The 13097-nt window shown below is 42.3% G+C and overlaps 1 protein-coding gene across 1 annotated transcript in view; it reads right to left on the bottom strand.

Moving 5' to 3' along the window:
* Positions 1 to 13097, bottom strand: part of bin3 (bridging integrator 3) — a 112512-nt gene that overhangs the window by 95635 nt on the left and 3780 nt on the right. Inside the window, exon 2 of the mRNA XM_068001008.1 lies at positions 6186 to 6234. Within this exon, the coding sequence (XP_067857109.1) occupies positions 6186 to 6234 (49 nt within the window). The remainder of the gene's footprint in view (positions 1 to 6185; positions 6235 to 13097) is intronic.

The following is a 13097-nucleotide window of genomic DNA, read 5'->3' as shown; positions in this document are numbered from 1 at the left end:
AAAACCTACCTCTTTGACCAACCTGTCCTCACATCTCCTTATGTGGCTTAGTGTCAAATTCTGTTTGATGATCGCTCCTGTGAAGCACCTTGGGACGTTACTACTACGTTAAAGGCGCTATATAAACCACAACTTGCATTTATATAGCGCCTTTAGTTTTGTAGAACATCCCAAGGTGCTTCACAGGACCGTTATCAAACAGAATTTGACACCGAGCCACATGAGGAGAAAATAGGACAGGTGACCAAAAGCTTGGTCAGAGGTAAGTTTTAAGGAGGGTCTTAAAGGAGAAGAAAGAGGTGGAGAGGTCTAGGGAGGGCATTCTAGAGCTTAGGGCCTCGGCAGCTGAAGGCACGGCTGCCAATGGTGGAGCGAAGGAAATCGGGGATGTGCAAGTTGTTGCCTGCAGTAAAATAACTGTTCTGAATGCAGCCAGCAAACTGCAAAGGCTGCTGTGCGTGTCTCTCTATTTACCTGCTTTTAATACCTCTGTGGTATGCAGACATTATAACAGTGGAGCCAACAAGGTGACGATACCTAATAAACTACCTGATAAGACTTACACAGTTGGTAGCAATAGTAGTTGACAAAAGAATTCAGCCATGGGTGTGCCCCACAGCGTGATTTCCACAATTAACGTATCATTCCAGTAATGAAACGTCCATCATCGTTTTGAAATTCTTTGGTACTAATCACTTTGATAATATAGCGCTGATTTCCCAACCAAACCAAACACTCATACAATCGAGCTCCTTGCCTGCTTGTCACTTTTATCTACTTGTCACCTTCAGGATATGTTTTGTCAGCACTCAATTCGCACAAAAGCTTGTTACACTTGTGTGAGAGTTGAAGAAAATACAAAATGTTGCCCCACTCCAGAGGCTTGAGCACACAATCCAGGCGGACACTCTAGTACAGTGCTGAGGGAGTGCTGCACTGTTGGAGGTGCCGTCTTTCGGATGAGACGTTAAACCCCAAAGCCCAGTCTGCCTGCTCAAGTGGATGTACAAGATCCCTTGACACTGTTTGACGATGATCAGGAGAGTTCACCTGGTGTCCTGGCCAACATTTATCCCTCAACCAACAGTGCTAAACAGATTACCACACTGCTGTTTGTTGGGACCTTGCTGTGAGCAAATTGGCTGTCGCGTTTGCCTATGTCACAACAGTGACTAGAAAGAGGAAAGAACTTGCATTTTATATTGCACCTTTCACATCCTTAGGATATCCCAAAATGCTTCACAGTCAATGAAGTACTTTGGGAGTGTTGTCACTGTTGTAATGTAGACCAAACTTCAGAAGTGCCTCACTGGGCATGAAGTGCTTTGGGACGTTAGATAAATGCAAGTTCCTTCTTTCACCTCTCGCACACCTATTGTTAGTTGCTTATAAAACTGCATCAGTACCACTTATGATGGGGTCAATGGCTGAGATCATCCTACCAACTAGGTTAGAGGAGGTCATGTAAAGGTAAAAGGACTCTGGGGGAAGCAACAGAAAACTGATGAAGAAATGTTTGGAAACTTGTATTTAATGTCTAATTCAATTAAACTTTGAGGGCAATGTTGGCGTTTTCACATAGTAAAACAAAACCAAATAAAAGCTCTTCAGCACACCAGTTTCAATGACTCAATAGTATCTACTGCACATAAGCTATCAATGACAAGGTGCTGGCCCTGTAAATATTAGGAAACATTGATAATAGCTGCCACTGTTACTCAATTGATGGTTTTCTTGCAGTTGGTATTTTTTTATATTTTGCGATTTCCATGAAATAGCTAACAGGATGTTGTTGGACTCTAGTAAGAGTCAACTAGATTCACTTCCAATTCAACTAATTTCACTCCATTTGCAGAAACTCACAGCGATGGTTTCCATCCGTCTTTCCGATAAGATGTTCATCCGAGGCCCCGTCTGCCCTCTTAAATGGACGCAAAAGATCCCACGACACTATTCGAAGGAGAGTAAGGGAGTTCTCCCGGTGTACTGGGCAATATTTATCCCTCAACCAACATCACTAAAACAGATTATCTGATCATTATCACGTTGTTGCTTGTGGCACCTTGCTGTGCGCAAATTGGCTGCCGCGTTTCCTACATTACAACAGTGACTACACTTCAAAGTACTTCACTGACTGTAAAGCACTTTGGGACGTCTTGAGGTCGGGAAAGGCGCTATGTAAATGCACGTCTTTCTTTATTTATTTGTTCTTGATGGACAGGAGAGAAAGGGACAAACAGTGGGAATCTGCGAACTTGGTGTTAACTGACTCTGGAACGGCACTTGATAAAGAAATTCTCCCAGGCTTGACGAAGAAACATTCTGTAGTTTCAGATCCTGTCTAGTTCCGGATGATAACGTTCACGATCCCAACGGCAGAGGCATTATTTTCACAAAACGTTTAGTCGAAATATCGAGCGCAACCCCCACTTTCCACCATCGTGGGAGGGACCTTACTGAGGGGAGTACTGGAAGTCGGTGAATAATCGAGGGTTCTTGTATTTTGGTCAGAATGGTATGGTACAACAACACCATGTGCAGAGGAATGAAAACAAATGTAATACAAATCTTGCTTGTGCTGTGAGCTTCCTTTAGGAGATTAGCTTTAGAGTACTGTGCCTTGAACAAGGCTCTGTCCCGTGAAAATGCTAGTGAATAATCTGGGCTGTGGAGAACTAGATGGTGCAATAACGGGAGTTCCCCTGTGCACATCTGTAAAACTTTGTGGGCAAATTCTTCTGAACTCTAAAGCGTTAAATCACAAATTTAAACGACCAATCGATACAAATTAAAACCCCAACCCCACCCAAAGCAACATTGCTGAAATCAGTAGAGCACCAAACATAATTGTGACTCAATAAAGTAACCACACATGCTTTGGGGCAAATTCTAATACATTAATAACATTGTGGTGCTGCGCTGTCTACCAGACAAGACTGCTTACACAACGTCACAATTTATAAGATAGACACCAAGGGGCGTGTTGGAGCACATTACAAGATTGTCACACAATCTGTGGTGCTCATAATGACACCATCAACATCAGTAAAGCTCTTCTGAACCCTGGAGCTTCCCGCAGCTCACTCCGAACACAACTGCTTCATTATATGCATGTGTACCAACTATTGATTATAGTGTGCAGTCGTCCACAATCTGTCATGACAGTCTTCTGAGCAGAGCAGCAAGTTTTGTCAAGTGACAGAATAGGATTATGCAATTCCATTTCTACAAGAAAGCAGCTGAGACAATACATTAGAGCCAACTCTCACTGCAACTAATGGCTATTATTCATGCCCTGCGCGAGAAATGCTACTGTATAGCGCGTCATTTTGCACATCACACGTTGCATATTAATCTTAGTTTCTCTAAGTTGTACACTATTAAAGCTCACTGGTTTGTCACCACTCTTGCCCAACTAAATATTTAGTACTACATTTAAACTGCCAAAGTTGGAGTTCTCTAAATCTCAATGCACCAGATTCTGCGTTCATCAGCACTTTTCCATTATGCCAGAAAGAACTTGCTGTTAAAATCCCTCCACTTGCCTGCATCATATCAACCGACAACAGCCGACTATTCAGATGAAACGGAGATCTCAATACAAATCCAAAGTGCCATTTGAACGGATCAGTTCAAGAATGGTACATATTCACGCAGAGGGGGACTCAACAGGCGAACATGAGCATTTCATCAAGAGATCGTCTTTGTGTATCTGCTTAAATGAACATTGGAAAATATTGACAGAGTTCCTTTCTGGATCACTATATGCTGCTCATTTCTTTCGTCACACAATGAAGCAGATGCATGGAGGTGGAATAGGACAGGGATCACCTCGGTTTGCAGCTGCTCCAGAAAACTGATGACGATGCAACCGGCCTCTTTGTAAACCCAATCACAGGTAATGTTTGTGTTTTTTTTAAATTTAGCTTTCCAGTCCCTAGTGTAGTTTCTAAATCAAAGCAAATGGGAATTTACCCCAAATAACACAAGGGGGATCCTGCACATCAGTGTTACAGAGCAGGTATTCCCAAGGGAATCACCTTGCTCTGCATCGCACAGGCACTGTTTGTTGAAGGAAAATGACAGCTTATTACGCAAGACGCCCCACGACGATAAATATTTTTAGAATGACACATGCGAGGCAGTCTTCAGGTGTCTATCCACAATATCCATCATCTTTAAACTTTCCAATAAAACCCACACTTTCATTCTTTTCTTTGTTGGATAGAATTACATAGAATTTACAGCACAGAAACAGGCCATTCGGCCCAACTGGTTTAAGCTCCACACGAGCCTCCTCCCACCCTACTTCATCTACCCCTATCATCGTTACCTTCTATTCCTTTCTCCCTCATGTACTTGTCCAGCTTCCCCTTAAATGCATCTATGCTATTCGCCTCAACTGCTCCTTGTGATAGCAAGTTCCATATTCTAATCACTCTCTGAGTGAAGAGGTTTCTCCTGAATTCCCTATTGGATTTATAAGTGATAATCTTATATTTATGGCCCATAGTTTTGCATTCCCCCACAAGTGGAAACATCTTCTCTACGTCTATCCTATCAAACCCCTTCAGAATTTTGAAGACCTCTATTAGGTCGCCCCTCAGCCTTCTCTTTTGTAGAGAAAAGGGCCTCAGCCTGTTCAGTCTTTCCGGATAGTTACAACCTCTCAGTTCTGGTGTCAACCTTGTAAAATATTTTTGGCACTTTCTCCAGTGCCTCTGTAGCCTTTTTGCAATATGGAGAACAGAACTGTGCACAGTACTCTACATGTGGTCTAACTAAGGTCCTATATAAGTTTAACATAACTACTTTGCTTTTCAATTCTATTCCTCTGGAAATGAACCCCGGTGCTGTGTTGCATTTTTGATGGCCTTGTTAACCTACGTCACTACTTGTTGTAATGTCAATAGTGAAGTGCCAAACAAATCAAAAAGGGAGCTAATGTAACAATTAGTTTAGCAATCAGACAGCCCTCAAAATATAAAGAATATTAAACACAGCTGAAAGATTTTCCTTTTGGTTTTAGTTTTTTTTAAAACTAAATTTCAAGAATGGAAGGTAGATTGCCCTGAACCTGACAGGACCCAGGGCACTCCGGAGGCAGCCTAGGTCAGTAAGTTAACACTGTTAAAGAGATGTCACAGAAACAAAATTAAGGTGAGCAAGGAGCCTGCACCATCCAGCTGCAACATTATTGTACTGGCGCAATTCCAAATCGTCAGCCTGGCAAAGGAGAGGGTGTCTACTTTCTATTTATAATAACGTGCGGCAAAATTGGAAATAAAGACAAACCAAATTTTCGCAGGAAAGAGTTGAGGGGCAATTCTGCATGTTTTGATTTTCATGTCCATTATTATAGGGATTGTTACAGGAGTGTTATATCATATAATGCACAATGTATTATTTGGCTGATAAGGTGCAGTTGTGTGCCTTTGAGGACATAACGTCTAATAGTTAAGTAAACACAGCTTCAGGTCAGAGTTTAATTGTTGTTTGGTGAAGGAACAGTGTTTGTAAGTTTCAGGCTTCAGGCCAGAAGCACCCAGCATTAAATAACTGACTTCTCTGGAACATGAATACGACATACTAGGCACGATAAGCTGAGGGGTGACCCGATAGGGGTCTTTAAGATTATGAAGGGGTTCAATAGGGTCGTCGTAGAGAAGGTGTTTCCACTTGTGGGGGAGATCAGAACTAGGGGCTATAAATATAAGATCATCGCAAACAAATCCAATAGAGGATTCAGGAGAAACTTCCTTACCCAGACTGGTGAGAATGTGGAACTCACTATCACATGTAGTAGTTGAGGCGAATAGCATAGATGCATTTAAGGGGAAGCTAGATAAACACATGAGGGAGAAGGAATAGAAGGTTATGCAGATCGGGTGAGATGAAGAGGGGTGGGAGGAGGCTCGTGTAGCACATACACACCGGCATGGACCAGTTGGGCCGAATGGCCTGTTTCTGTGCTGTATATTCCATGTAATTCTATGTAATTCTACATAATATACATCATGGAGTTTGGAGAGATAGTATCATTTCAGTTTCATATTATTCCATGCAAATATTTGTGACATCAAAAAATTGCGCTCTCAAAGTGAACAAATTAGTAATGAATCCTACGGCAGCAGGGGCCTATTTTGAAAACAAAACATTCTCCAAGTTTGACATTTTGTACTTACAGTCTTTGGTACAATCTGCTTCTTCGGCTGACCAATCTTGAAAGGAATCCTGTAAAACAAAAATTCAGATTTTACAATTTCAACAGTTCATTTACTGTTTTTTTCCTCAGAGCCCCACTTTACAGCAATTGTCACAACATGCTGAATGAACACAAACCTCTGCTTCTATAACGTACAGCCTGCACACACTAGATGTCTCCCCATACTGTGTCAGAGATAATTATTGGATACAGACCACATAAACTCTTTCATGTTACAATCCAGGCCAACTTGTTCAAGAGCACACTGGCCAGGGATTCCACTATTGTCTGATTTCCAGCAAAAAATATAAAAAATATAATAGAAGTTATCAACACGATGCTTTAAATCAAATGGGCAAAGAGCAAGTGAGTGTTCTTCACTAACTTGATGTCAGGGACCACAATCCCCAAACAGCCACTTTGATGAAAACTATACTATCGAATAATGATAACTGGGTCTGTGCCTGCAATGTTGTCGATCTCAAATGTGCCACCCTAAGATGTTGCTGAGTTGGGGAAGGGTGAGAGAGGCTAAAGTAAGACACCTACTAAAACCGATAGTATTGATCAAGGTCTTTCGCTTGCTCAATGGAATCTGGGATAGCCAAACTTCATCTCTGCATTTCCTTGCTTTCGTTCACATCAAGAGGAAGAGGGGAGGAACGGGACTGAACCCTCTACTCTGGCAACGTCCCACAGCCTAGTGGGCTGTGAACGGAGGCCTACATGTCTCATGAGCCTATGGCCTGATGTGGGCCGCCTGTGAAGAGGACGTCAGGCTGCATTACAAGCACCACTACAGTAAGAAGACGCTGAGAGTTTGTTTCCCCTGGCTGGAGAGTCTAGAGCTAGGGGGCATAGTCGCAGGATAAGGGATCAGACATTTAGAACAAAGATGAGGAGGAATTTCTTCACTCAGAGGGTTGTGAATCTTTGGAATGCTGAGTCGTTGAGTATATTCAAGGCTGAGATAGATAGATTTTTGGACTCTAAAGGAAATCAAGGGATATGGGGATTGGGCGGGAAAGTGGAGTTGAGGTCAAAGATCAGCCATGATCTTATTGAATGGCGAAGCAGGCTCGAGGGGCCGTATGGCCTACTCCTGCTCCTATTACTTATGTTCTTATTTTTGCACCATCATCAAGTGCCTGAAAACAGCTCCATCCCTGAAGTCTCTCCAAACATTCAGTTTCTAGCAGAGGCTAACCATGTGGGGAAATCACTGGGCTGAGTTGGTATCCTTTGCACTACATATTTGTAAAACAACCTTTCCATTCCTTATTTCCTCAAGGACAACCATTTCTGAATTAACGGGTGATAAAATACAGGCAAACGGATAGAGGCCGCAATGATCTATTACCAATGCTGACTGACATCAGAACAAAAGAGAAGGTACAAAGCAATGATAAAATTATTGCAGTCGCGGTACATCTTGTTGGCCCAAAGTTTTCAAAGGGTATTCACAATGAATGCAGTTCTTAAAAAATTGTGACAAATCAGTTTCTTATAATCTCCGATTCTCAATAGAAGGTTGCAATGGGACATTGATAGATTAAGTGAGTGGGCAAAACTGTGGCAGATGGAATTCAATGTGGGGAAGTGTAAGGACCTCCACTTTGGACCCAAGAAAGATAAATCTGAGCATTTTCTCAACGGTGAGAAGATAGGAACTGTGGAGGAGCACAGAGATTGAGGGGTCCAAGTACAGAAATCACTAAAAGTTGCTGGGCAGGTACAAAAAATAATTTAAAAGGCTAACGGAATGTTGGCCTTTATCTCACGGGATCTGGAATACAAAGGGGTGGAAGTTATGTTAGTTATATAAAGCTCTGGTTAGGCCCCATTTAAAGTACGGCGTTTTCAGGGCACCACATCTGAGGAAGGATATATTAGTCTTGGAGGAAATGCAGTGCCGATTCACCAGAATAAGATCCCTTCCTAATACATACTCCAAACAACCATCATTGAAATAAAGCTTTAAGATTGAAAATTATTTTGCCTTTCCAGTAGTTATAGGTCTTCAAATTGCTCACTCCTTTGTGAAGTTTGAAACTTATTGTTGACAATTTGGGAGGCGAGGAAATCGCGTTGTATTCGTTATTATGTAAAGACCCAGTGGAGAAATGTCAGATAATGCTCAAAACGTAAGCCACAGTTCATCCAAGATAATTCATTTCAACATGCCATGGACAAATGACCTCATCCAGTGATTTCTGCCACCTGCAACCAAGTGAAAACAAGGAAATTGCGCAAAATGTTTTACTCGTTCATTCTGAAAATGAAAGTGGCTCAAACTTTAATAAAATATCAACTGACTGGCTGAAAAACAAATGGGTTTTCAGCCTATCAGGAAACGATTTTCAATGAGTTTTTCTTGAGTGCAAGAAGGATGCAGGATGAAAGGATGCAGAAAAAGTATTAAAAGTTGTACATAGATGGGTAATAATAGAAAATAGCATTGTGAAAGAACCAGAGGCAACACGAGGAAAAACATTTTTATGCAGCAAGTTGATATTATCTGGAATGCACTGCCTGAAAGGGTGGTGGAAGCAGATTTCAATCGGAACTTTCAAAAGGGAATTGGATAAATACCTGAAGGGGAAAAATTTGCAGGGCGATGGGGAAAGAGCAGGGGAGTGGGACAAATTGGAAAGCTCTTTCAAAGAGCCGGCACAGGCACGATGGGCCAAATGGCCTCCATCTGTGCTGTATCAGCAGATTGTCTGGTCATTATCACATTGCTGTTTGTGGGAGCTTGCTGTGTGCAAATTGGCTGCAGCGTTTCCTGTATTGCAGTGGTGACTACACTTCAAAAAGTGCTTTGTTGGCTGTAAAGCACTTTGGGATGTCCTGGGGTCATGAGAGGCGCTGCTAAATTCAGGTCTTTCTTTCTTCTATCATTCTCTGATTCTACAAACAGGGAAGGAATTAATAGTGGACTGGATAAAGTCAGGGTCCTATAAGTGATTACTTTTATTTAGGAAGTTTTGAAAAAATCTTTCATCGTTACAGCATTATTACAGTGAGACACTCCTTACATCGCAATTGTACTATTACTGTAATTTTACATGATCCATGAGCCTCAGTTTGTGAGATAAAACAACAGGCTCACAAACTAAAGAATTCCTTGCTGATGCCAGTGGTCTAAGGGCAATTAAAAATGTTGTATTCTGCAGACTGAGAAAAGATAGGTCACATTCATTTGAATTGTTTTGCAATACCATTTTTAGAGCTTCACTTAAAGGTGCTGCCCTGTTTGTCGTGAGAATAGGTCAGCCAAGGTTGCTGCATTGAAACATTCTGGAACAGACCTTGTTTGGCTTCAAAATCCAATTTTCTCCTCTTTCCTGTCGGTATTCCACAGCCAGCAGCCCTCAATCCGTAGCTATTCTTCATACCGTGAGTGTTAGACGGTCATTTGGTTTTATAAGGCATTACGGCCAGGCGCAAACCTGCCCTCATCTTCCGTTCTGCACAACTTAGTACGACACTACATGCTACATGTGCCCACTCCATCATCAGAGGGACCTAGTTCAGGTTTCAATTGAAAACAGTTTTTGTCTGGGCAGGTCTGCATTATTTATTTCACAGTGTTGGCAAGCTATTCAACTCTGGGTGAAGCATAGTCATGCATAAAGTTATCCTCACCTGATCAGCACAAATATACTCTTTCCAACACCGGCCACTGCATAATGAGCAGATGCAGGAGACTCGGTTGACTTGTCCGCTCACTGGCCTGGAGACATTGAAGTCCATTGTACCGCTCTCAGTGTTTCCCCTCAGCTTAGATCAGTTAATTCGGCACAGGCCAGGGGTAGGTTGGATTTAGCACACCACACATGCACTATTCACCAAGCCAACAGTGATCCTCATCTTTCTTGTTCTTCATAAGATATTCAACCACGGCTTCTAATTTGGCTACTGATATCCATCTGGGGAGAGGGGCAATCGCCATAGATACTTCCCCTTCAGGAAATCTGTGGCTTTGAACCAGCATTTTGATTTAAAAAATGATTGTTCCTCATTATTCCAAGTTTGTGACTTTATTCCCTATGATCCAGAGGCTGCACCTTTCCAATTATTGACTTCAGCAAAGGTGGATTAATAATCACTCTTCTTTCAGTAATCTGATTAAGTCCCTCAATTATTCCAGTTGTTTACTTTCAGTCATATGATGCTACACCACTAAATCACTCTGCGAATTAGTGGACATGGAACACAGATCAAATTTTGCAGTCCCTAGCAACCAATATATTTACAATTAAAAAGAAAAGCACAAAAATTTGGAAAGGAAGAAAAGAGAAGAAAGAAATAACTGCATGTTCTTTCCTCTCTTTTCTTTCTTTCCAAATGTTTGTGCTTTTCTTTTTAACAGTAAATATATTGGTTGCATGAGACTGCAAAATCTGGTCTGTGTTCCATGTCCACCAATTCGCAGGAGCATCAACAGACACCATTTGACACATAAGGAGATATTCGGACAGGTGACCAAAAGCTTGGTCAAAGAGGGAAGTTTTAAGGAGCGATCTGAAGGAGGTGAGAGGCGGAGAGGTTTAGGGAGAGAATTCCAGAGCTTAGCGCCCAGACAGCTGAAGGCACGGCCGCCAATGGTGGAGCGAAGGAAGTTGGGAATGCGCAAGAGACCAGAATTGGAGGAGCGCAGAGATCTCAAAAAATTGTGGGGCTGGAGGGGGTTACAGTTAGGGAGGGGGCGAGGCCATGGAGGGATTTGAACACAAGGATGAGAATTTTAAAATTGAGGCGTTCCCGGACTGGGAGCCAAAGTCGGTCAGCGAGCACAGTGGGTCATGGGTGAACGGGATTTGGTGTGATTTAGGATACGGGCGACAGTGTTTTGGATGAGCTTAAGTTTACGGAGGGTGGTAGATGGGAGGCTAGCCAGGAGAGCATTGGAATAGTCGACAACAAAAAACTAGTTGGATAATAAGTGACCAATGTGAAATCTTGACGACAATGCCCATCGCTTTCAGCCGCTGAAAACTGACCGCACTTTCTTTTAGCTGTACCAAGCACTGCACCGCTTCATTGAGGACAAGATGGTAGTTTTAAAATCACATGCATTATACTCCAGAGCCAAGCCATCTGCACCCACTGCATGGTTTAAGCCAACACAACTTCTGTCTTCCATGGGATCTACAACTCATGTATGGTGCCTGGAAATGAGATGTGGCAGCGGAAAGCTGCACTGCTGATATAGTTCCCTCACCTTGCCCGGCAAGGGTGTGACTCCATTTCTAATCATTTAGCTTTTTCCCCCCATTTCTAACGAATTCTCCGCACTTGAACTCATTGACCTGTTCACAGCAGAACTGCAATTCATAGACGGAAAATCTTGCCCCTTCATGAACAAGGAAAACAAGTAAATGGTCTTTGCTACAAGTCCGAGTTACACTAGCCTGTCAAGCTGGACGATATGACCTGACATTAACGAACAATGATGGACAGGAAAAGACCTTCTGGTCCATCCGGCCTGTCTCACACAATTGTGATACCTCGTGTATCACAATATATACACTCCCCACCCAAAACCACATGATCTCCTGGGTGAGACGAAAAACCCAAATAAAAACCCAGGCCAATTTGGGGGGGGGGGGGAATCTGGAAAATTCCTCTCCGACCCCTTAGGCGATCATAACTAGTCCAGGAGATACTTAAAAGGTCTTTAACAATGGTGAGAAGCACCAAACTAAACAAATAGTCACAAAGCAACTTTCACAAAGAAAACTCTCAGCACAAGTTGAGACCAATGAACAATGCCCATTGTCTTCAATGCTGAGCCCACAGGGCCAGAAGAAATAAATGCTGCAATTTATTTTTCTTTCCATTGGCTTCCTGGAACCTGGACAAAACCGGGTGACAATGGAACCGCTCTAAAATGTAAGTTGTCCTGAAGAAGAGTGTTATTATTTTGTGAGCTTGCAGGACAGATGGGGTCCAGTTCAAACTACAGTCTAGATTGTCTTAAATGCTGACCCCGAGCAGTGATTATACGTTTGAGGTCATGGGCCAGCATATGAATTACGACATGCTTCAAATTCCTATTAATATTGAATAAAGTCCTCTTTCACCATATTACAACAAGCATTTTGGACATTGCGTATTTGCATGCACTTTGCTGCTATTAAAATGAGTACAGCCTGCCAGCCATTCAGAGTTTTATCAAGGGCAATTGTACAAACTTGCAGCGTCAAACCTGCTATGCCAGAGTCCTCGTGTTCAGATGCAAATAAGGTCGCATGAGCACAAGTGCTGACAAAGAAAATCGATGTCAAAGAATATCAACTGTGCAGGAAACATTCCAAATACCTCAGCTTGGCCTTGGCATTCAAAGTTTAAAAAGTGAATTAATAGCGGATTTCTTTTTCTTCAATTAACAATACGAATGAGCAGTGGGTATGGAAAGTGCACTGAAAACGCTATTACTTAGAACGGCTGGCGACTTGAATACTGCAGCAGCAACATAAAGGGCCACGGACGCGCGTTTCGGATTCTGTTTATTCTTAGCTTTCGCACCCATAAACACTGCCAGTCACCTCACTTATTGAGCCATTTCACTGATTCTTTGTCTTTGCTCCACGAAAACTGTGACTGCAGCACAAAGTTCCAAGTGTTTGAAAGCTGAATTACATGTCATGTTTGCTGTTCTGAATTTTTTTTTGCAGGAGGGCAGAAAACTAAATGATAATTTTATTCAAGCGTAAAGCAGTAAAACACTTACCTAAGAGCTCAGATTATGGTTACAAGACTTACATGTATCTGTTAACCAACAAATACAGCCTTCAGCCATCTCGGGCCCACTCGTTGCAACTCCCTGCCTAAACCACTCCGCCTCCCTCTCCTCCTTTAAGAGCCTCTTTAAAAGCCACTTCTG

Source organism: Heptranchias perlo, chromosome 20 (genome assembly GCF_035084215.1).
Source record: "Heptranchias perlo isolate sHepPer1 chromosome 20, sHepPer1.hap1, whole genome shotgun sequence".
Lineage (NCBI taxonomy): Eukaryota > Metazoa > Chordata > Chondrichthyes > Hexanchiformes > Hexanchidae > Heptranchias > Heptranchias perlo.
The sequence above is the reverse complement of the archived record's forward strand: the minus strand, read 5'-3'. Positions and strand labels throughout refer to the sequence as shown.